General features: G+C 37.8%; 2 protein-coding genes across 5 annotated transcripts; both read left to right on the forward strand.

Annotated features, from left to right (window-relative positions):
- The first annotated feature begins 256 nt into the window (after positions 1 to 256).
- Positions 257 to 3,722, forward strand: gp1bb (glycoprotein Ib platelet subunit beta). Its single transcript, XM_027166973.2, has 3 exons — positions 257 to 386; positions 1,428 to 1,779; positions 2,433 to 3,722. The coding sequence occupies exons 2-3, from the start codon at positions 1,439 to 1,441 to the stop codon at positions 2,674 to 2,676; spliced, it is 585 nt and encodes a 194-aa protein (XP_027022774.1). The 5' UTR covers positions 257 to 386; positions 1,428 to 1,438; the 3' UTR covers positions 2,677 to 3,722.
- Positions 3,723 to 3,852: 130 nt separating this feature from the next.
- On the forward strand, positions 3,853 to 21,329 carry dhx37 (DEAH (Asp-Glu-Ala-His) box polypeptide 37). Of its 4 annotated transcripts, none has more exons than XM_027166967.2 (28): positions 3,853 to 4,029; positions 4,709 to 4,828; positions 5,313 to 5,479; positions 6,612 to 6,724; positions 6,897 to 7,269; positions 8,542 to 8,690; positions 8,882 to 8,974; positions 9,418 to 9,514; positions 9,624 to 9,737; positions 9,869 to 9,970; positions 10,143 to 10,257; positions 10,531 to 10,632; positions 10,702 to 10,787; positions 10,871 to 11,012; positions 11,236 to 11,312; positions 12,793 to 13,025; positions 13,117 to 13,228; positions 13,346 to 13,452; positions 14,428 to 14,616; positions 14,721 to 14,845; positions 14,925 to 15,041; positions 16,212 to 16,384; positions 16,674 to 16,788; positions 17,480 to 17,617; positions 17,745 to 17,839; positions 17,931 to 18,004; positions 18,098 to 18,195; positions 20,160 to 21,329. In XM_027166967.2, the coding sequence occupies exons 2-28, from the start codon at positions 4,723 to 4,725 to the stop codon at positions 20,234 to 20,236; spliced, it is 3,489 nt and encodes a 1,162-aa protein (XP_027022768.2). In that variant the 5' UTR covers positions 3,853 to 4,029; positions 4,709 to 4,722; the 3' UTR covers positions 20,237 to 21,329. The 4 variants fall into 4 exon arrangements, with proteins under 4 accessions (XP_027022768.2, XP_027022765.2, XP_027022764.2 ...); XM_027166964.2 differs by lacking the exon at positions 3,853 to 4,029 and adding an exon at positions 4,195 to 4,352; XM_027166963.2 differs by lacking the exon at positions 3,853 to 4,029 and adding an exon at positions 4,221 to 4,378.
- The last annotated feature ends 2,702 nt before the right edge of the window (positions 21,330 to 24,031 follow it).

Below are 24,031 nucleotides of genomic sequence, written 5' to 3' on the forward strand. Positions count from 1 at the left end.
CAGACTAGGATTTTTACAGTGCTAGTTCTCAGTGAGTGTGGAGTTGCCATGTTTTAAATAAATATGCTTGAAGCAGATTCTTTGCTGTCTGGGTCTTTGTTTATTCGTTTTCTTTTATTACCAGAATTTTCTCTCCAAGCAATAGATTCTAAAATTGTGTAGTTCTCTTTGGATGATGCAGTACTTTAGAGCCTTACTTCCTTTGTGATATTCCTCAGGGGGTGGAGTTAGTATAAGTGTGTGTGTGTGTGTGTGTGTGTGTGTGTGTGTGTATTAAGGCTACTTTATCAGTGCGACCCAGCTGTGTCTCTAAAACACCGCTGTTTTTGAAAGAGCGAACACTGTGCTTCTATTGGGCCCCTTATACACAAGACATTTCTATACTGGTAAGACGCTCTGCTTCTTTTTATATATACTTACACCTGTATATTCTAAATACATTTTCACAAAAATATTTTTGTGTTTAAATAATTATATTGGCATCCTTATCCTATAATATTTATTTTTTTAAAAATGGGACTTTTTTTTCTCTGCTACAGTCCTGAACTGCTATATACAATGCTGAACTAGCTATAGTCCTCACCTTCTACTCCTCATTAGGTTCATTTTTTCAGTTATTTATATTAAATCATATGTGTGGCAGTTTGAGTAAGCATTCTGCAAGGTAGTATTTTGACACTTTCATCTATTAAAAGAAATAGCTTTTCTATAAAGTTTTTCTAAAACAAAATGTGTTTCCCTTCTGCACATCTCAATCAGAAGTACAATTTTAGTATTTTAAACCTTTGAAAAAACTGTTTAAAGTTTTTATTTATTTTATACTAACAGATGCCCGGCCCACCTCTACATTTCTATCAACTATCCATGGAAAAGCAGTGTTACTGGAGAAAAAAAAACTGTACAAAGCAAAAATATTTTATCACTTTATGTGATTATGATCATCACTGAGACAATTCTCTCATTTCACAGCATTAAACCTGAGCCTCATCATTGTCTCTTTACTTGATCATGCTTGAAATGACAATAAAAACTTCCTGACATACAGTAACGTGAAATAATCTTTTTTAAGTCAAAATCTTGATCATGCAATTTCATCAAATTGATGCAATTCATTTGGCGAAGGAAAGAATACAAAAAGCAAAAAAATAATTTAACATCATCCATTCTATTGCTCCTCTCCTGCTTCCGGCTCTTTATCTTTGCTTCTCATGCTTGAATGTCTTTCCTTATTTCCAAGTATTATCTCAGACAACCTTCCTAAATTAGTTTATTGTTCCAGTAACATGTGTTCATATCAGTGAGATGATGAAGTGTTTTGGCTAACTGGTGATGTAGTAACCATCAATTCTCTAATATAAACATATTACTGTGTCATTTATTACATGCCACTTTCCCACTCTGTTTTCTCTCCTCTCCCTCCCATGCAGTGTGTGCTGGTATGAAGTGTGTGTTATTTGCCGTGCTGGTTCTTGTCTGTCTGCTGGGAGTTAATGTAGGAGAAGCTGAGGCTGTATGTCCTCAGGGATGTTTCTGCGCAGCTGCTGTGGTGGACTGTAGCAGGCGTGGACTCACCACTGCCACGCTGCCTTCATCTTTCCCCATGAGCACAACTGAGCTTCAGCTCCATGATAATCACCTCACAGCGCTGCCCGTTGGACTGTTGGACAACATGCAGGCGCTGCAAGTGGTCACGCTGCATGGGAACCCGTGGGAGTGCGATTGTGCTGTGCTCTATCTGAGAGGATGGCTGTTAAAACAGAACAATGCTGCTTTGACAAGGCAAGTGACACAAATGGCTGTAATACATTAAAAAGCTCAGAATGCATACAGTACTTAGCCAAATCATATGCTGAACTAACTCATTTATGTTCAAGCTATCTATTTGGTTTTCTGTATTATTTTATGACCATTTGCTTCAGCTGTAAATATTACAAAATTTTGAAAGTGACTCTCTGAAGCCAGAAGTTGCTGATTCATTATAGAAAAAAAATATTTAGATTAGATTAGATTCAACTTTATTGTCATTGTGCAAGGTACATGTACAGAGCCAATGAAATGCAGTTAGCATCTAATCAGAAGTGCATAGATGGCTTATTTACAAGTGGCAGTTTAATAAATAAGGGTATGAGGTTATACAGAAGGTGTAGTAATATGTACATGTAACTGAATAAGGGTAAATATAGTGTGTAGTAAGTATGTTAAAAAGTAAGTATTATAAAAGTAAGTAAGTATGTTAAAAAAGTAAGTATGTTAAAAAAACATACGTAAGTATGTAAGTAAGTATGTTAAAAAAAAAGCTGTTTACAAGTGTGAAAACGCCATAGAACTGTTATGGTATTTGCTATGTGCTGTGCAACCTGAGCAAACAGTGAAGAGTTGTATGTGCTTTAATTTTTCTTCAGTTATATATAAATCTATCTTTCTTCTTCCAGAAATGTGAGCTGCAATTCTCCTCCTGGTCTGCAGGGGAGACTAGTGGCCTTCCTGTCAGAGGAAGAGGTGCTTAACTCCTGTAAATATTGGCTGTGTGATCTGGCCTTGGCCTCACAGATCAGCCTGTTCATCTTTGTACTGTTGCAAGCAATCCTCCTCGCTGTGGTGGTCTATTTCCTCCGCCGCTTCCACCAGCTGAGCTACGATGCACAACGAGCAGCTGCAGAAAGTTTTCACAGCTGAGACCCAGTCACTCACTGGCTTGAAACACTGGCTTGCTTTCACTATTGTTTAACTTAATCCTCATCAACAGCTTGTCACTATTTCCCTCAGGGATTTTTTGATGCTATCTTATGGCATGTAACTTATATCCTCTCAGGTCTAGGGTTGTTGTATTAGTTGTGAAGAGTTAGAGATGAAGGAGACATAATCTGAGGCTTGATTATGATCTGTCATGACATCTGGAATTAACATGATCCCACAGGAATATAGGTTTTAACGTCTGTAAGATGTGTGCATGCCAAAGTCATCCTGTCTGCTTTTCAGGTTTTCATTCACCCTTTTATGTTAGTACACCAATGCTGTTGAATCCCCAATCGATCAAAATGTGCTGCAGATTCTGACCAATAATACTGGTTACTCCTACCCTAAATTCTCAAAAAAAGAAAGTAATTAAGAGAATCCTCCCACTACCTTTTGCATTACTGCATCTGCACACATTTGCTTTTCAAATAAACAGGTATATTCTTAAATAAAACTGCATTAGTGAATTGATTGTGCCATTGACTGTGAGGCTGCATAGTCACATGAAGTGTACAGGACCAAATTCATTACACCATATTCATTCATCCCAAATTATTCAAATAAAACTTTTGAAGATGTTCGATTGCTAAATAATTCTAAAAGCCGTATTACACATTACATGCAAAATATCAAGTTTATACACTTTGTTAATACTGTCCTTGGCTGCCAATTCAGTGTGACCAATTTCCAGCATATGGGAGCAAAATCCCCAGCACTCAATATAGCTAATGAGTAGAGGAAGTTTATGACAACATGTTAAATACAGTAATAAAATCAACTAGTGAGAGACTTGCAGGAGGAAATCTAAAACAGTGTTTGAAATATTTGTGTCAGTCAGCAAGTTCAGTTCTTGGTGAAAACTATAAATCTCCCTATATGTTAGCTTTCATGCTGCAGTTGTACTGTATGGTCTTCTGAAATATGTTTGACATAGAAGCTCCTTTATTTTATTCTTATTTTTAACAATAAACTTATTTTTTAATTTGGCTCGTCTCTCTCTCTCTCTCTCTCTCTCTCTCTCTCTCTCTCTCTCTCTCCCTCTCTCTCTCTGTGTGTGTGTGTGTGTTAAAAAAACATTGTAAGGCGTTTTATCTGGGAAAAAATGCTTCTTTTTTCTCTTCTGTGTAGTGTCAGCGAGGTGTCAGCAGTCAAATTGTGCACACGGTGTGGTGAGATTTTTAAAGTTTGGGATCTTAAGACGGAGAAGTTGCCCTGTCCAAAGATGGCGGCGTAGTTGACGTACCCGCCTGTTGATAACATTTCGGGCGGGAACAATGTCGGCAACTAGGAGTCGTGAGTCCCATTAAAAGATAGCTACCCTTTTCCTTCTGCTATAATTTCATACAATCTTGGGGAATTCCAGAAAGGCATAGTGTCTTGTTTTAAATACTGGCTAATGACGAAAATTAAAATAAAATTTACACAAGTTTACAGTATAAAAATATTAATACTAACAAGTGGTAACGGTGTCCTCTGTGGAGAAAGGAGAAGCGGAACGCTTTGCCTTCGTGTTTGAGCTGGACGGTTCAATTAAGATGTTGCACAGTGTTCCTGTTGATGCACATGTGAGCTCTGGTGCAGATGTGAATATCGATAGAAGAAACAACATTGTGAACGTAGGAATTACACATTCCCTAAAACCGTAAGATCGGTTTGTGTTAGTTAAAAAGTGCTGGTAAATGTGATTACTGTTAGCTTACAAGTTTGAGGTAATTGGTGTGTCAGGTTATGTGTAAACATTGATATAGTAAAGTAACTGTTTCATGACTGACACAGTACACTGACGATCCATAAACCTTTATAGATTTATTCTGTAGTGGTATAACTTTCTTATTGACTTTTTTTTTTACGAGATTATAGCAGCAAATATTTAAAGCTACAGACAAATAAGTTAGATCTTGGAACTGCGATATGTTAGCTTAGTGATTTAAAATAATGCAAAGTTTTGTTTTTAATTTTCTTGTATTATCAGTGTAATCTGCAATCATGGGGAGGCTGCGAAAAAAACACAACTGGAAGGCGAGGGAACAAAACGCAGCAACTCCCAAACCTACTGAAGACATGAAGAGTGAAGTGATGCTGGAGTTAGACGGTAAAGTTCTCACCAGCTCTTTTTTTATGCAGTGTTCAGTTTTTCACTTGATTTGTAACTGCTTTGTAGATTGATTCTCTTTCCTTATTGAGATGTTATACTTGGCATCCCCCATATTTTAAACATGTGCAATAACAGAAATTTTTAAAAATGTGCAATATTACCTATGTGCAATATGCCTTCAGTGTAACCACTACTATTTTTATACATTTTTGTTTTTGTATGTACTGTATATTATATTATGTCTTTATTCTTTTTATATATATTTTTTGCTGCTGTAACAGAGAAATGTCCTCATTGTGGGATGAATAAAGGAATATATATATATATATTTAAACATGGCATAAAACATATCTCTGATTTGGATTAATACATGCTGAATCCGAGCTGATTGAGGTGATTCAGCAGCTCAGGACTGAATCAAGAACTTGTTTACTACCCATTTTCTTACACTGTTATTGTTGTTACTTTTTGTTCTCTTTAGAGTCCACCAGGCTAAAGGGAGTGGATGAAAGTAACACACTGGTTCTCCCAGGCACCAGAGTTAAGAAGAAGAAGGTAGAACAACCTGTCATGAAGAAGAAACCTCTGACCAAAAAACAGAAAAAAATTCTGCAGAAAGTTCTGGAGCAGAAAGAGAAAAAAGCCCATGTAAGTAAGCAAGATTCTGCAGAAAGGAAGCACGCTTATTGCCTCACGGGTCAATTAACCTTCATTTAAAAGCCGTCTCCACTAATTAAGGTGCCTGATGTATTAGTGGTGAAAATACAAAAATTTAAAGGCCACATGACAAATTAATTGACACAAAAAAGTAAACATCAATATCTATGTGTGATACAGTCTTGTTAAAATGGAAAAATCTGCTGTATAGAAAGACATTCAGCTCTTGCAGATACTTATCTGTTTGGGGACAGAATTTTAAATCATATTTATAGTGTGATTTAAAGTTAAAAAGCAGAAGTATGCAGGTCTGAACAGGAGCATAAATATGAGTATATGAGAGAAGGATTAGGATTCTGGACAGTACTTAAGCTCCCAATATTTTTATACATTTAATGTATACACTTGCAAAAGTATCTAAGTTTAAATGTTTTTTTTTTTTTAAATACCAATAACTTACTTGAATCACAGAAGAAATCTGATATTGTTGCACACTTTTCAGTCTCCATGTGCAAGGTTGTTTCTTTTGTTTTTATTTATTTATTTTTATCCACCAGCAAGAACTTTTCTCCCTCCCTTTGAGATATGTATCTGCTTTAGCAAGGAGAACATGACTTGCTGCTTTATTTGTCATCTAGCAAAACCTTAAAATCAATAACAATAGAGCTTGACAAAGACTAGAATTTAAGGGTTATTCACTGGTTGCAAAATGGAATTTCTATGTAAACTTTCATGCCTGCCCTTTGAGAGCAACTGAGAGGTTTTGTTGTGTTATTACTTTATTATTATTATCAGTTACTCTGACAGTCATGATAATGTACACAATAAAGTTACATAGTCGCATATTGCTTGTACAATACTAAAGTAAGCTGCATCCTAAACCACATACTACTGTGGTACACAGTTTGTCAATACACCATTGGTGTAATATTCTTCCACAAACATCATTTTTCTAATAGAAAACTTTAAAATCTTGTCATTTAGCTGTAATTATTCACATTGAATAAAATGAGCTAATTTGGTGGGAAGCTGCTTAATGGTAGTAATACTGCAATACTGCTAGTTCTTTTTGTTTGCTTTTTAAGGCTATATATAATGTAATATTATTTATGTCTTCATGCAGCGAGCAGAGGTCTTGGATAAATTGGCAGAAGTTCAGCTGCCACAATCTGAACTGAAGTTGCTTTACACAACCGCCAAACTAGGCATCGGAGAAAAACTTTATCAAACTAAAGAGTAAGCCCATGTCATTAAACTATTTCTGTCTATTTTTATATTTAGTCTGGACACATAACACATAACCTCAGATGTAATTTATTACTCTGTCTGTGTGTGTGTGTGTGTGTGTGTGTGTGTGTGTGTGTGTGTGTGTGTGTGTGTGTGTGTGTGTGCACGCATCTGGGAGAAGAGTTAATGTTGAAAGTTTAGATGATGGTTCAGCAACAGTCAAAATCAACAGTCTCAGTGGTGCTAACAGAAAAAGGAAGAGAAAAATGGATGTGGAGGAGGATGATGTCGAAGAACCAGACTCTTCCAAGGAGGAGACAAGCAGCATGTCAGATTCTTCTTCTGAGGAAGAGGGGGATAATGTGATGGAAGAGGTAGAAAATGAGGTATCAGAAAAAGCAGCACCTGCTGTAAAGGAGGAACAGGAGGCAGAAACAAAAGTGGTGGAAGTAAAGGAGGTGGAGAAAAAGAAAGAGGAAAAACCAGTTGCGTTGAAGAAAAAAGACTGTCAGCCAGCCGTGTTCATTCCTGTAGACAGACTGCCAGAGATCCAGGTATGAAAAGCTTTCTTTTTTATTTTGGTTTACAAAAAATATATTTATCACCAGTGCCATTTTTAAGATGAAAAAAACCCTGATACTGTTACCATCAGACAATGTAAAGTTTTACAGTCATTAATTAACTAGTTTTAGTTTAGTTGTTTGGCTTCTATAGACTGAAGACTGCACCTGTTGTAGAATACTAGATTTTGTATTAACTAGACATTGATAGTGTTGATTTTGTGTTACTCCTTTAAGGAGTCCAAAATAACTGATGCTTGTGCACAGGATCATTTTAACACCTGTAGCACTGTATGACACTGGAGTATACAATATATTCATATACTGTACTGTATAATGACCCATAATTCCCATATGGTGTCACCCAGGTTCACTTTTATATCTGATTCCTCTCAAACTTATACATCTGAATCATCAGAGTTTGTGTAAAGCTGATTCATGACTATGTTCATTATTAAATGTGCTTTAAATATAATGAATTAAAATAGAATTTGAAGAGGAGAATTTTTTAACCAATGAAGCATCCAGATTTTGGGAAAAATGCATTAATTCTCCCAAATGCAAAAAAAAAAAAACACAACACAGGACATCACTAAAAGAACACCAACCTGATGGTGAAGCATGAAGGCTGTAGAATAATGCTTTAGGGATGTTTTTCTCCAGCTGGACCTAGGATTTAATCTTCTTAAAGGGAAAATGGTATGGCTCCAAAAACCAGGTTAATTTTGGCACAAAATCTAAGGCTTTTACTTAAAAACCTAAGATGAAGAGGAGTTTGACCTTTCAGCATGACAACAACCTGAAGCACACCATGGCTTCAAACCAGATGAAGGTTTTGAAATGACCCAGACTCCAGTACAGAATCTGTGGGATGACCTTAAGAGTGCTGCACACAGGAGAATGTGGCTAGCCATTGTGACACTGATAAAATGCTTTTGCAAGGACAAATGGCAAAATATTGCTTAGTCATGATGTGCCAAACTGAGTATTATGCACAATTAAGTAAACATGTTATTGTACATTTCTTGGCTTTTAGAAATTTGGAAGATTTGGATTTTTCCCAACTTGATTCTTTTTGTTCTTTACTTTAAAGATTGTGATTTTCTTGCTATTATTCCCAACAGAGTTGTAAGTCAACAGTGGATAAAGGTGTTTGTCCTAAATGTAAATATCGTTTCTGCTCAGAGCAAATCGACTGATTTTTAATACTGTTTCTGAGCCCTGCTTTTTTTTCTCTCCCTGTCTGTCTGTCTGCACATCTTGAAGGAGGCACGGCTCAAGCTGCCAGTGTTGGCAGAGGAGCAGGTGATCATGGAGGCAGTAAAGGAGAATGATTGTGTGGTGTTGTGTGGAGAGACCGGCAGTGGCAAAACCACACAGGTTCCCCAATTCCTCTATGAAGCTGGATATGCAAGGTACATACACAAGCACAAAAACACTTAATATTCATGCAGCCATTACATGTGCATACATGTTAAGATGACATTATGCATCCCAGTTATTTACTCTCTCTCTCTCTCTCTCTCTCTCTCTCTCTCTCTCTCTCTCTCTCTCTCTCTCTCTCTCTCTCTCTCTCTCTCTCTCTCTTTCTCTCTCTCCCCCTCAGTGCTGGTGGTATAATTGGTGTGACTGAGCCCAGAAGAGTGGCAGCAGTCAGCATGTCTCACCGTGTAGCCAAAGAGATGAACCTCTCCACAGGGTGTGTGAATGTGTGTATTTATGCTATTCAGAGTGGAATATCTAATCTTACCCAGCACACCTCAGATGCTGCTCCACAGATGGATATTGTACACTTAACTAAAATAAATTTGATTCTTGTAAATTACAATCTTGGCATGCTATATAAAACTCTGTGTATACACATGTATAGGAAAACTAATGTTCACAACAGTGAGTTTTTGAAGACACACAAGAAAAAATCCTAGTCTATAGTATATTAATATCTACAGAGATCTCTAATGTGGTAGTAACACTTTTATAATCTCCTCCTCCAGTCATATCGTCAAATGGGCTCTCAGTGATTGTCCACATTAAGTGATGAAAACTTCCAGACTCCAGTCACAATCTGAATTGTAGTAAAAGAATGAAACTTGCAGTATTTGATGTGTGTGTGTGTGTGTGTGTTTGTGTGTCTGTCATCAGGGTGGTGTCTTATCAGATCAGATATGAAGGCAATGTGACAAAAGACACGAAGATCAAGTTCATGACAGATGGTGTCTTACTGAAAGAAGTTCAAAAGGTGTATATCAGCAGACAAACTCTCTCTCTCTCTCACACACACACACACACACACACGAAAACATTTGCTGCATATTGTTTATGGCCTAATTACACTTTCTTGTGTACAGGACTTCCTATTGCAGAAATACAGTGTGATTATAATTGATGAGGCTCACGAGCGCAGCGTCTACACTGACATCCTCATTGGCCTGCTCTCACGCATTGTGGCACTCCGCAATAAGGTATCACACACACACACACACACAATTTAGCGAGGAAGCCTACAGAGGAAGAATATTTGATTGACTTTTTATGAATTCTGTGATAAGATTGAAGGCATCTGGTTTACAGTAATGTGTTTATAAACTTACAGAAAGGTTTGCCCATGAAACTGCTGATCATGTCTGCTACACTGCGAGTGGAAGACTTTACTGAAAACAAGAGACTGTTTTGCACACCTCCACCAGTCATAAAGGTTTCAGCCATTTCCACTATTCTGCCTGTTCTGTTGATCTTAGCGTTTCAGTTTTAGTGCATTTTTGAAGGATGCAACGAGCAGGTACTTTATTATTTTTTTATTCAGTAGAGCTCCGCTTTTTAAACAAAACTGGTTTGTTGTTTCTGTGTGTGCACATTCATGCAAACAGGTAGAGACTCGTCAGTTCCCAGTCACAGTTCACTTCAACAAGCACACACCACTGGAGGATTACACAGCAGAAGCCTTTCGCAAGACATGCAAGATTCACCGCATGCTGCCACCAGGTCAGACACGCACACACACCCACACACACGGTATTTGTAATTTCAGTGTGTATTTTCAATAGTTTTACAGTAATTTACATCATATTTATACCATTAACTCACATCCAGTTGTGCCTTTATTTTATGAGATGTTGGCAAAAGCTACATACAAAAGCTACAGTTACATACTTGGTAGATGACAAAGTAAATGTGTGTTTTTGTCAGATATGATACCAAAGTGCATGTCGACATCACACATGGACAGTTACTGACTGCTTCTGTGTTTCGCTGTAGGTGGTATCCTGATGTTTCTGACAGGCCAGGCAGAGGTGCATTCTGTGTGCAGGAGACTGAGAAAAGCATTTCCATACAGACCCAACAACATGGAGCATGCTGGTAGGCATGTGTGCACACACACACACACACACACACACACACAACACACACACAAAAACCTTCGAAAAGCTTCTGCTCTTTTTGTTGGTACAGAAACAGAGGACACATCAGAGGAGCTGAAAACAATTAAGAAGCAGAAACAGAAGAAATCAGTAGTATGAATTGTTTCCATATTTGTCAAGTCTTTACTTATTATATTTTCTGCCATGTGACTCACTAGTCTCATTTTCTCTTCTAGTCTCTTCCTCGCATTGATCTGGACAACTACTCCACTCTACCTGTGGATGACGGGGATGAAGATCGCCAGGCTGGCATTGATGATGATGATAACGACGACGAATGTTCAGATCTGGATTTAGGCGATCAACCAGAAGACACTGGTCAGATTTTACTCACTGTTTATGAATGTGGGATGTATTCAGATGTTGTGTGAAGAAGGACTAAGAAAAGTGTGCAGAAGAAGATGGAAAATGGTAGTCAGCGATAACTTGAAGGTGAAATGGGCGCTATATAAGAGGTTAGATTAGGCAGATGTTTAGGTGTGGTCTTCCTCTTGCAGATTCTGAGAATAACCTGAATGTGTGTTTTTATTTTGGCTCTTAGAGGAGAAGGCAGATCCCTCCATTCCTCTGTACGTGCTGCCACTTTACTCCCTGCTGGCACCTGAGCAGCAAGCTAAAGTAATATATATGTTTTTTTACTTTATTAACAGAATGTTGCATTTTATGTGGAAACATTTTTCGCATGTATTTTAAACAATCTAAAAGCTAAAAATTTCTGAGAAGTGTGTATGGTTGAAACTGTACTTGTAAAATGGTAAGGATAGTTATAAAAAAAAAAATCAACAATCATTTAACATATTCACATTTACATTTACAGCATTTGGCAGACGCCCTTATCCAGAGCGATGTACATAAGTGCTTAAATCTCTAACATTGAATACATTAATGCTGGTTCACTAGGTTACATACTTAAGATACCGTGAGTTTAAAACATTTGTTCAAAGTTACAATGAAAAAAGTGTCAGTTTTTTTTTTTGTTTTTTTTTTTTAAATGCAAAAGATAAGGAAAGAAGTGCTAGTTGAAGTGCTTCCTGAATAAGTAGGTCTTCAACCGCCGCTTGAAAATAGCCTCAGCTGTGACTCAGCTGTCCGGACCTCTATGGGAAGTTCATTCCACCACCTTGGTGCCAGTACAGAGAAGAGTCTTATAATATACTTGCCTCTTACCCTGAGAGATGGTGGAACCAGTCGAGCAGTGCTGGTAGATCGGAGGTTGCGGGGTGCAGTGCGAGGAATGATGAGGGCTTTGAGGTAAGAGGGAGCTGGTCCATTTTTGGCTTTGTAGGCCAGCATCAGTGTTTTGAACCGGATGCGTGCAGCTACCGGAAGCCAGTGGAGGGATCGCAGCAGCGGGGTGGTGAGTGAGAACTTTGGCAGGTTGAAAACAAGCCGGGCAGCTGCATTTTGGATCATTTGCAGAGGACGGATTGCGTTCATAGGTAGACCTGCCAGCAGTGCATTGCAGTAATCCAGTCTAGAAATGACAAGAGACTGAACAAGTACCTGGGCAGTCTGTGTGGACAAAAATGGCCGAATCCTTCTAATGTTGTAGAGAAGAAACCGACATGAGCGAGTCACATTTGCAACATGAGAGGAAAAGGACAGTTGATTGTCCATGGTTACCCCAAGGTTGCGAGCTGTGGCTGAAGGGGAGATCAGATCGTTGTGCAAGGATATAGAAAGATCATGACCTGGGGATGAATCACCTGGGATGAACAGCAGTTCAGTTTTGCTAGGATTGAGCTTTAACTGATGAGCAGTCATCCATGATGAAATTTCTGCCAGACATGCTGAGATTCGACATAGACATCACAAAAATCTCTTGGGACCCCAGAGCTAAACTGCACTGATATGAACCACACCAGAATGACCTCAGCAGTCTCACACCCAAGTGCATTTGCTGTGTTCTCACCTGCCCAAGTGTAACTTAACATGTTGCAAAATGAATAAGGGTTTGATTCAGATTGACTGACTAAATCCTGCTTACGTAAAAGTATTCTTAAAGTACTATCTGTGATTTTTTCATTTAAAAAGGAACAGTTTGGGATTAAACACATTATTATTATTATTATTATTGTTGTTGTTGTTGTGTGTGCAGGTGTTTCGTCCACCTCCTCCAGGTGCCCGCTTGTGTGTGGTGGCCACCAATGTGGCTGAGACGTCTCTCACTATTCCAGGAATTAAGTACGTGGTTGACTGTGGTCGGGTAAAGAAGAGATTTTATGACCGAGTGACTGGTGTCTCTACCTTTAAGGTCACCTGGACTTCTCAGGCCTCAGCCAATCAGAGAGCTGGGAGGGCAGGAAGAACAGAGGCAGGACATTGCTATAGGTTGTCTGTCCTTGACTCTTATCATTTGTTTTGAGAAAAGATGATTTATGCTTGCTTGTGTGTAATTGTATTTTTTGTGTGATGTGTGTAGGCTCTACTCATCTGCAGTGTTCAGTGATTTTAGTCAGTTCTCTGAGGCTGAAATCACTCGTCGCCCTGTTGATGACCTTGTTTTGCAAATGAAAGATCTCAACATTCAAAAGGTTAGAGGAAGAGATAACATGGCCCTTATGTTTTGTGTAACACTCAAACATGTATGGTAACTACTTAATTTCATTCTCACTATTTAAATAGTGTGTGTGTGTCCCATGTGCTTGCAGGTGGTGAATTTTCCGTTCCCTACTCCACCATGCTCAGAAGCACTAGTGTCTGCTGAGCAGCTACTTATCTCTTTGGGTGCTCTAGAGGAACCACCTCGCCAGGGGAGGTTGGTTTCCTTTTTCTTTCCTTGTGTGGTTTATACTCACACCCACAACAACCAGCGACCACCGATGATGTATTAAAAAAAAAATGAGAGTCATTCTGCACATTCCTGAATGAGAATTCTCCACTCTGCCTGTAGAGGGCAGTAGTTTTGGTAATGCAAAAGAAAGGCAGAGTTTTGCAGTCAGTCTATTATATAATATAAAAGTTACTGTTTAGCAATGTAATTTATTTAGTATAAGTGTAACATAAATAAATCTTAAGTAACGAACAAACCAATGATATGAAATAATAATGTAAAATACTTTTCTGCCTATTGTGTATCAGTATCTGTAGTGACATATTATTTTGACCCACTTACTATCATACAGTAGCCCAGCTGACATTTCCGTGCCACTGTGAATATGTTTAATATGTTGAATGTATGTGAGTAGATATCGTAACAGGTCATATCAAAACTAACATTCTTAACGACTGGCTGCAGTATCATTTGTAACCCTTTCATTTCCTTGTTAGTGAGTGGATCACATACCGTACATACATCTTAAGTTTCTTAACTACATCTTAACTATTTTATAATAGTGTTCTGTTGTTTTTACACATTCGGTTGACCTTGACATTTCCCCACAATGTTTTTGTGTGTGATAAATGCATATTATAGAAGTTATTTAATGATAAATAATCTGTGCATGGTTCATGACATGATTGACATCATAAAAGCTAATGGACTTTCCAACAAAGATATGATTTTACTAGCCTCAAAAATATCAGTATATTTTCAGTTTGTACCTTTTATTAGCTATTTATACTTACAATACCTAATTACTAGTTGCTCAGACAATCATGATTTTTTTTACTGACTATGCTTAAATCAATATACTTATGACAATTATACGACAAACATTTTGCATATTAATTCATAATTCTGTTCACGTTTTTTATTTACCCTGTTAACTAGTGCTCTGAATCTCTCTTACAGAATGGTAGACACGAAGCGAGCTAGTTTATCTTGTCCTATAACCCCTTTGGGACGTGCCATGGCAGCATTTCCTGTTGCACCACGCTATGCTAAGATGCTTGCACTGGGCCGGCAGCAGGGCTGCATGCCCTATATCATAACAATAGTGGCAGCTATGACTGTTAGAGAAATCTTTGAGGAACTGGACAGGTAAGACTAAAAAGCATTTCGTGTTCTGCATGTGAAATGGTTACATGAGTTGCATGTTCTAAATTGTTTCATCCTTTTACTGTTTGTTTCTGCCTTTGTCTCAGACCAGCAAGTAATGAGGAGGAGAGCAGTAAGTTGGCTGGAAGAAAAGCACGCTTCAGTCAAATGAGGAGGTTGTGGGCAGGCCAGGGCCAGTCTTTACTGTTGGGGGATCTCATTGTGATGCTGGGTATGCTGCAAATAGTTATACGCTAGCTTACAAACTTAAATATGTCAGTGGAAATGGCTACAAGTGTATGTGTGTGTAGGTGCTGTTGGGGCTTGTGAGTTTGCTGGCTGCACACACAAATTCTGTGAAGAAAACGGCCTTCGCTACAAAGCTATGTTAGAGATACGGAGACTGCGGGGACAACTCACTAATGCAGGTACAGTGCTCTCCAGCCAACCCTCATAAACCAGTACCCAGAGACATTGTATAGAATTATCTCTCCCTTTTTTTTAACACATTTTGTTCTCACCAAAACACCATATTTGAAATGATTGTAATTTTGATATTACTGCCTTGTTTGGGTTGTATGTATGACTCAGCATCTTGTTGTAACTTTTATCTATGATCCAAGTCTAAACCTCCTGACAGAGGCAACCAAATTTTGTGCTGAAACTTCTTGGTACTTTTTGGCAGAATACATGATAACCCCAGTGTCTGTGCAGTAAGACATCCTGAACAACCAGCCAGAAAAGGGCCCCAAATTACTAATAAATGACCTCTGTGTTTTACAGTGGGGTACCATTTGCCACCATAGGTGCTGTTGTTCTACATGACAGAGTTTAATTGTTCATTTCATTTGATTACGAAATATGTCAACAGTGGTTCTAACAACAACTGGATTTTACATGTGTACCAGCTCATATTTATAACCCAGTGAAACAGAACATATTTAAATGTAACAACAGAGCACTCTGGGTTTGAATGAATACTTGAAATTATATAGTGTTCTAAAGAATAAGAAGCATTTATTTAACATAGTCCGCAGTGCTATAAATTAGTAATGTGTGATAGGAGGATTTTAACATTCAGGATTCTCAACAATCTGACAGAGATCATGCATTTTCTTCTTAAAATACTCAGCCGTGGCATTTCATGCTGCTTCATGACCCAGAAATTCCTCACTAGTCCGGCTTGTGCGCACCCTGACAGATACACATACATACAAAGCAGGAATAACCAAGAGTGGGCAGCTCTTTCACTCATGTTTCCTTGTCATTCTGCCTGATGATAAAAAATAAATAAATAAATCAAAATAAATTCCATACATGGAACTGCTGAATCTTACACAAGACACAAAATAAACATTGGTCAATTGGTAAATATGTGCAGGCAGAAAGAACATGTCGAAGAAACATGAGAGATTTGTTTAACCACTAAGACGGTACGGAACATAGTGTTTCAAGATCCATGACATGAACAGCACTGCAGCTAGAAAAACACTGCAATACAACGTATATACATATACACACACACCTGTGTGTGTATATATAAACATTTTTTTAATCAGGACTGTGTGCTTGCTTGTATATTATTTTCTCCTATACAGTGAATGCTGTGTGTTCTGATGCTGGTGTGTGTGTGGACAACAAAATGCCTCCTCCAACTGAATCTCAGGTAGTGTGCCTGAGGCAGATTGTGTTGGCTGGTTTAGGAGATCATCTGGCCAGGCGAGTACAAGCTGAGGAGCTATTGGATTCAAAGTGGAGAAATGGCTACAAGGTAAACATGGAAACACACACACACCTGATATTTGAAAACTGAAAGTATATAAGTAACTGGAAGTTAAAAAATAATACTAGACTGAATAAGAAAATATGTTTTTATTGTCATTTCAACCATAGTTGGTGTCACCATTACTTAGTGAAATGAAACAATGTTCCCATAGGACCATGATGCTACATAAAGCTACATAATACATAATTACGTTCAGAGAACTTTTTATATAGTTAATTATAATGTGACTTATGATATGATGGTTTGATAAATGCATTGTTTAATATCTGTGTAGACTCCTCTGCTGGATGAGCCTGTGTTTATTCATCCGTCCTCAGCACTTCACAAAGAACTGCCTGAGTTTGTCGTCTACCAAGAAATTTTTGAAACTACCAAAATGTACATGCGAGGTATGTGCAAGTCGAGAAATGTTACTTGAAAGTTGTTTTAAATATCTACACCTGGCTCAAGCCCTCAATGTCTAAATTACCCTGATATACAAATGCACATGAGGGCACTGTTTTCTCTGACCAGTATTTATTATTATAGGTCCAGGGTCATCAACTGGCAGACAAAATACTGTAGCTAAACTTAATCACTAGATAAAAATCTGACTAAAGTGACTCTAGTTTTTTAAACACAAAAATGTGTGAATCCTGTATCAGCTCCTCTGTTGCAGACTATCCAGTAAACATGCATTTATGAGTATGAATCGAAGGCAACTCATTTGAGGGCATGAGATATTATGCAAGATGTGGAGGCTCTTGCAGATAGTTAATTTAGCATTTCTGATCAGATCAGACAACCTGACAACGTTTGTTGAAAACCCATTGACAATGATGATAGATTGTAAAAGTCAAATAGATAAAGAGGTATGCTCAAATTCAAAATGCCTCCATCACATGATGAGTGGCTACGCTTAAACAAAACCACTTTGCATTGTCTCTTTTATAGTGAGAAACTAAGGAGTTGAAAGGGAATTGAACCTATTAATATTTCATACACCTGATATTATAATGGTAACGATTTGGAGAGGTTTGGGTGTATTGTGAAGTACACCATACTACAGACTAATTCTTTCATGATAAATGTTACTTCTAGGTGTGTGTGCAGTGCAGCCTGATTGGATCCCAAAACTACTTCCCCAGTATTGTCACTTCAGTGGACCGGAACAAAACCCTGCTCCGTGGTACTGCACCCTCAGTGGCAATGTGAAGTGTCAACAGAAGAGCACATTTTGTAAGACTACACCTTTCTCTCACATTTTCTTAATGCCTGTCTGACCTTCCCTGGAGGTGTTGAATAATGAGGCATGCCATTTTCATCCTAGGTTGTGTGTGAACTGTGTCTGTATCTGTATTTATAGTCAGAGTTGGATGGAAGCTTCCTGCAATTGAGATGGATTATCCCGAAGGCCTTGACCGATACAAACTGTTTGCCAAGATTCTGCTGGAAGGGCAGGTAAACTTGTTTGTGTGGATCTGCGTGTTGTGTGTGTGTATGTTAATGATATAGAGAAATTAGTGATTAACTTCTGTCTTGCATACTATAGGTGTGTCCTAAATTGCAGCGATACAGCACATGTTTACTGTCAAGCGCTGCAACCATGCTAAAGACTTGGGCCAAGTAAGAGCACAATTTAAATAAATAACTTTTTATCCATAGTACATAGTTGTAGTACAAATATAAAATGAGTGTGTATATGTGTGTATATATAAGGCTGCAGCCTCGAACAGAAAACCTTTTGGGAGCATTGGTGTCAGAAAAAGTGGACAACCGAGATGCCTTACAAGCTGCGTGGAAGAAAAATGAAAAATGTGAGTAGTTTCAAACCACAGGCAGTAGCTGGTAGGAAAACATCAGCCTGGTATATACAGTATAAACAGAATATTTTCTCATGAATTTCTCTATTGTCTCAACGTTCTGTTAGTCTCAAACTTCTCTGGAACTGATTTAATCATTATTGTGTGTTATACTATACAATTCGATTTTCTGAACTGATCTCTTTTATTATATAGCAAAAACAAAATAATTACCATAACCCTGCAAATACTTAGAGATTATATATACTCACAGAACACTGTATTAGGAACATTTGTACATTCATGCAATTATTTAATCAGTCAGCCATGTGGCAGCAGTGCAATGCATAAAACCTTGAGGTGGATGGGCTATAAACAGTCAATTAAGAACAGAAAGCTGAGGCTGCAATAGGTCCACACTCCCCAAAAATTGTCCAGCTGAAGAATGGAACAGCATGGCCTGTTGTGGGGGATCTCGGTTTCTGCTGAGGAACACAAATGACATGGTCAACATAAAGCAATGAACCCAAACTTTCTTGTCAACAGTTCAGGTTGGCACACTTTTACTAGCGTCACTCGAATGCCACTGTCTTTTGCCACTGGCACTGTTGTTGACCATGTGTATGCCTTCATGGCAGTAATTTCTAATGGCTACTTCCAGCATGATAATGCACCAAGTTACAAAGTAAAAGTCACCCCAGCCTGGTTTAACAAAAGAACAAGCTCGGTGTTCTTCAGTAGGGTTCCCAGTTTCTGGATCCGAGTTTAATAGAATGCATTTGGGATGTAGTGGAAAAGGAGATTCACTGAATGAAAGTTCACTTGAGTTCCCTCCCGGATGATCAAGCAATCATGTCAACATTGGCAAGAATATCAAAGGGTGGCCCAACCCAGTATTAGTCTTGTGTTTCTAATAAAGTGCTCAGTAAGTGTATATTGTATTGTGCAAGCAATATCCAGTCTGCATTAAACACAAAATCTTAAGTTATTCATTATACTATAAATTATTATAATTTGATTTTTTTTACTTTCATTTGCATATAATGTGTTTGTGTCAGATTTATGACACAGTGTGGTTCATAATTATTTAGACAGTGTCACAAATCTTATGTCCTCTGTACACCACCAGCATGGATTCGAAATAAAGCAACCTAGATCACTCAGTTTACTCAGGCAATGGGACAATTTTGAAAGCGTGCTTCATGGCCTGATGTGACCCGTTTCCTTGTTAATTTATGACAAATGTCAGGAGGAAAAAAAGGATTAGGGTTGATTCTAAGTGTTTATCTCACAGCATAGGATCCAGAGAGGTGTCAAAGTGACAAAGGTCATCATTAGGTTGCTCTACACTCATTGTAGCCAAATAAACAATTTTGGTATATTTGGTAATGCACAGATGAGTTCAGCAACCCCAAAAATTCTGGAAGACGTCAGAAAACAAGTGGGATTCACAGAATTCTTTTCGTGAAGAAAGATTTTCAGATGAATGAAACCAAGATTAACATGATTAATGTGATTTTTCAGTTAGATCTAGATTATTTCTTAGTTAATTTATACTTAATATTACTTGCATATAATTTTACGATTGTGGAGTGTACACTTAACCCTTAGTTGAAGTGTAATCAAATTGAAATTTATTTATACAGGGTTTTCAAAAACGGGCATTGTGTAATGTAAGCCAGATGGGCTTTATATACTGTGACCAGGAGTGTATAAGCATAATTGTACCTGATCTCTGGGTAGGTATTGTGTTGCAAGTAGCTTTTTTTTTTTCAGATTGGATTCACCTGCCCTGTTGTGTAGCATGAGCAGCAGTTTGGAAAAAGATGGCTGGCAAAACATTTCAGAGGAAGTGCTTGTCACCACGCTTTCCATGTGAAAGCTGTCATGTGATTAATAAGAACTCGCTAATGACCGAAACTAGATGAAAATTTAAATGCCTGAATGTGTGAGAATGTTTTTGTTTTTCCCCCTAACAGTTCTCCTGTCTGCATACTGTCAGTGGGTTCCAGAGTCTCTTCATGAAGAAGTCACCAAGAACTGGCCTCCTGTCTGACACTGCCTTATCATCCATCAGTGGAAACACTAACACTGCCCCTTTAAATTTTTAAGAGCTGGCCTTGCGGGATCCACACCTGCATAAGCACATCTCTCAAGGCTGCAGAAGGTTTTCCATTGTCTCTGCAGAGACTGATGGACATTTTTTTACCAGCTTTCTATATTTATTCATGAGCTCACTCTGGGCTAATGGTGGATTAAATCTGTGGGAACATGGAACATCTGTTCATATATTTAATCCTGAACTGAAAAGAATGACCATTAAAAGTATGAATACATTTAAGGTATATTGCATTTGGAAATGTAGTCATTAAGAGACAAAAACAAAACAGAGTTTGTGGGGTTCAAAATGCAAAACTTCTACAAATAAATACTTTTTTTTTTTTTTAAACAAACAAAACATGTCCCATTGCCTGAATGTCTTTTGTACAATACGAGTCGTGTCTTGCATGTCAAAAGTTTGAGTGATATTTCTCTCTGGTTTGGTTAAATACCTTCAAAAAAAATTCAGTTCAATTTAAAAAGGAATGTTGGTTCGAAACCAAAGTAATTGGTTTGTGAAGTGATAATTGGTACTTATTGGTTAAAGTGGCACATAAAGTTTTTTTTATTTCATTTTAAATATAATAATTGTAGTGTTTGCACTATATTAGTTGCCACTTAGTAGAGACATGAGTTTTAAGGAAATTGCCATAATCCATATGTTTTAGGCATTTTCAAAGATGCTTAGCATTTGATTCTAAAAGACAACTTTCACGACTGAATTGGTGTTAAATAAATAATGGAAATAATATTATTTTGATTGTATGATTTCTGGAGTATGATGAAAGCGTTGAGTAAAGATTCTTGGTAGAAGTCATAATACCTGGAACAATGTTAAACTTGTTTGGTGAGTTTCAACATCAACCTCTCCCTAGACCCCCCCTGTTGTTACTTTATACTAACAGATATGATTTACTGCCATGGTTAAATGATCATTATTCACTAGTTAAAAATAATTAAGGACTATTCTTTTTGATTGAGATGACTATATAACTGCAATTATGCACAAGAACCAAACAATGTGGATTAAAAAATTTTCATTTTCTGAAGATGAAGGCTCACCCTTTTGTCAACTGGCTTTTACTGTTTATTTTAAATTATTATTTATTGGCAGAACAGCATACTTAACTCATTTCAGTAACAGGATTAAAATCTTATCCAAATTCATCAGCATGTACTAATACTGTATGAACACAATATACTGAGTAAAAATGACAACGTATTGAGATGTTAGCCAGAGTATTTGATAAATAATTTCTAATCAGGTCTACATTGTTCTCATGGATTCGAAGTGTACGATGACCCACTATTTCCTCAGGATCTCTCGGTTGCACTATTATAAACTGTTGTAGAAAGGACATTATTTACATTTACATGTAGAGTATCACCCAAATGAGGATGGGTTCCCTTCTGAGCCTGGCTCCTTTCAAGGTTTCTTCCTCATATCATCTTAGGGAGTTTTTCCTTGCCGCCATCACCTCCGGCTTGCTCATTAAGGATAGTTTTCTTCTTATATTATTATATATCTATTTCTTTTTCTCTCTCTTCTGTTTCCATACTTCTGTAAAACTGCTTTGAGACAATGGGAAATTGTTAAAAGTGATATACAAATAAATTTAATTGAAATTGAATGAATTTATTTGAAAATAAAAAATAACAGTTCTTTAAAATCAATCATTTCTATGGCACAGAAAGCAGAGACTAAAAACCACCACTAAATGGTAACATTTTATAATTTATTTCTTGTATTAGCCGTAAAACCCAGGACTTTAAAAATCATCAATCTGAACCCTATGGTGCAGTACTACGTGTTAAACTTAAGATGCAGTACCTTATCTGCTCAATTTCGGGGTTGCCACACCAAACAGAGTGTCTGATCCACATATTTGATTTGGTGCAGATTTTTACAGTGGAATTCTCTTCCCGATAAAACCCTCCCATTTTATCTGGGCTTAGAACCAGCACTGAAAGTTAACCCCACAGTGGTTGAGTCGGATCCCTGCCTGGGAATTAAACCCAGACTGCATCACAGATGGACATAAAGTCCATCAGTCATTCGTGGCCTTTATTAGATCCCTTCATGTATTTTCCCTCTACTTCTTGAATTTTAAAACGCAGTTTACCTAAATTGTCTATCCCCGTTTACCTGAATTCACCCTACTACTGTACTGCACGGGTTGCCAACCCTGAACCTGGAATACATTTATGGCATTTGGCAGAGTACCCGAGTTCTGTCATGCACATTGTTTTCTGTCATGTACATTTCAGTGTTTCCTGCTCCCATCTCACCTGAATAAACTAATCAGTTAAATAACAGTTGTTCTAAGCAGTATACAATGTACAGGACATAGGAACTCAAGGACCAGGATTGGCAACATGTGCTGTACTAGATGCAGGAAGTATGCTATCATGCACTGTTTAGTAGAGCACTGCGCGGGACTGTTTTTATAAACCCGCATTCGCGCGCTCCCGCTGAATTTCTGACCAGGACCGCCCGCGCCCGCAAGCTGCGTGTTCCACTCCCGCCCGCACCCACAATGTTTGTGTCCACTCCCGCCCATTTCCGCGGATTTTTTCTTCAGAGTTTGTGAAAATTTTGATTGTATGAAAATGATCAGACTAATTATTAGTTCAGGCTAATGTCCAGAAAAACAGAATTAAACATGATTGCATTTAAATAAGATAAATTAATACTAATGCTAATACTAATAATCTTCTCAACGTCATGTGTTGACTCCATTCTTATTATTAGGCTACACGCCAAACCCCACCGGGTCCCGCGGATCTCCCGCTAAATTTTCTGACCGCCCACTCCCGCCCGGGGCAAAGGTGAAACTGCCCGCTCCCGCGAGATTTGCGTTGGGTCCCGCGGGTCCTGCGGGAGCCCAATCCCAATGCAGCCCTCTACTGTGTAGTGTGAATGACAATTAAGGAGATGTAAACTATTTCTAAACGATAGTGTGACACCAATAGTGGAGTAATATTCTTTAGCAAGGTACTAAAAGGTAAAGTGGTAACTTTACCTGACTGATGACTTATTGGGAACTTAACTACAGTATTAGTTATGACATAAAAATTTATAAAACTCCCATTTTTCATGAATTTATTTTTTTACTTTGAAGAGATTTTTGATGTAGCTACTTGGTGGCCTTATGTTTGGCCTTTAGGAAACATCCATATGGCATCCATTTATGATATGCCTAAATCAAACATGACCAAGCACTTTTTTCTTGAAGAACACTTCAATTTTCTTCACTTTAAGTCAAGATTATTACATTTCTTCAATAAAATTAATAATCCTGACTAAACTGCTCAAACTGGTAGACCATCTTTGCCAGCTGTTAAGTTAATTTCCAGCTTTCTGGACTTGACTAACCTGCTCAAATGTTTCTCATGACCCTACAATTGTTATTTATTTTCTAAAAAATAACGTGACTGTGTTGTAGCATTTGTACTGAAACCAGAAGTGTCGTTAAAACTGTTGCCTTTGTACAAGTCCTTCTACTCGTTTGACCAGCTCAGTTAGGTGGTCAAAAAAATTTACATTTTCAGCAAATGATCTATGTAATAAAGATTCATTTGGAGGTCTGCAGTAAAATGCAAGGTACAAGGCCCTAATCCTGCCCTATTGCTTCTCCACAATTATGGCACATTTTTCTCACCAGAATTCAAAGAATCAATTTCTTATCATGATTAAAGTCTAGTTAGGTGCGAGAAAGACTTGAGTGTTGCAAATGTACACATACCTACA

This window comes from Tachysurus fulvidraco, chromosome 14, assembly GCF_022655615.1.
Source record: "Tachysurus fulvidraco isolate hzauxx_2018 chromosome 14, HZAU_PFXX_2.0, whole genome shotgun sequence".
Taxonomy (NCBI): Eukaryota; Metazoa; Chordata; class Actinopteri; order Siluriformes; family Bagridae; genus Tachysurus; species Tachysurus fulvidraco.

Bases quoted from the DNA above. Each gene is read 5' to 3' on its own strand.
- dhx37 (XM_027166967.2), top strand. From the start codon at position 4,723: ATGGGGAGGCTGCGAAAAAAACACAACTGGAAGGCGAGGGAACAAAAC. The intron at 8,975-9,417 runs GTGTGTGAATGT...GTCTGTCATCAG, and splicing joins GAGATGAACCTCTCCACAGG to GGTGGTGTCTTATCAGATCA. The intron at 16,385-16,673 runs GTAAACATGGAA...ATATCTGTGTAG, and splicing joins AGTGGAGAAATGGCTACAAG to ACTCCTCTGCTGGATGAGCC.
- gp1bb (XM_027166973.2), top strand. From the start codon at position 1,439: ATGAAGTGTGTGTTATTTGCCGTGCTGGTTCTTGTCTGTCTGCTGGGA. The intron at 1,780-2,432 runs GCAAGTGACACA...TTCTTCTTCCAG, and splicing joins AACAATGCTGCTTTGACAAG to AAATGTGAGCTGCAATTCTC.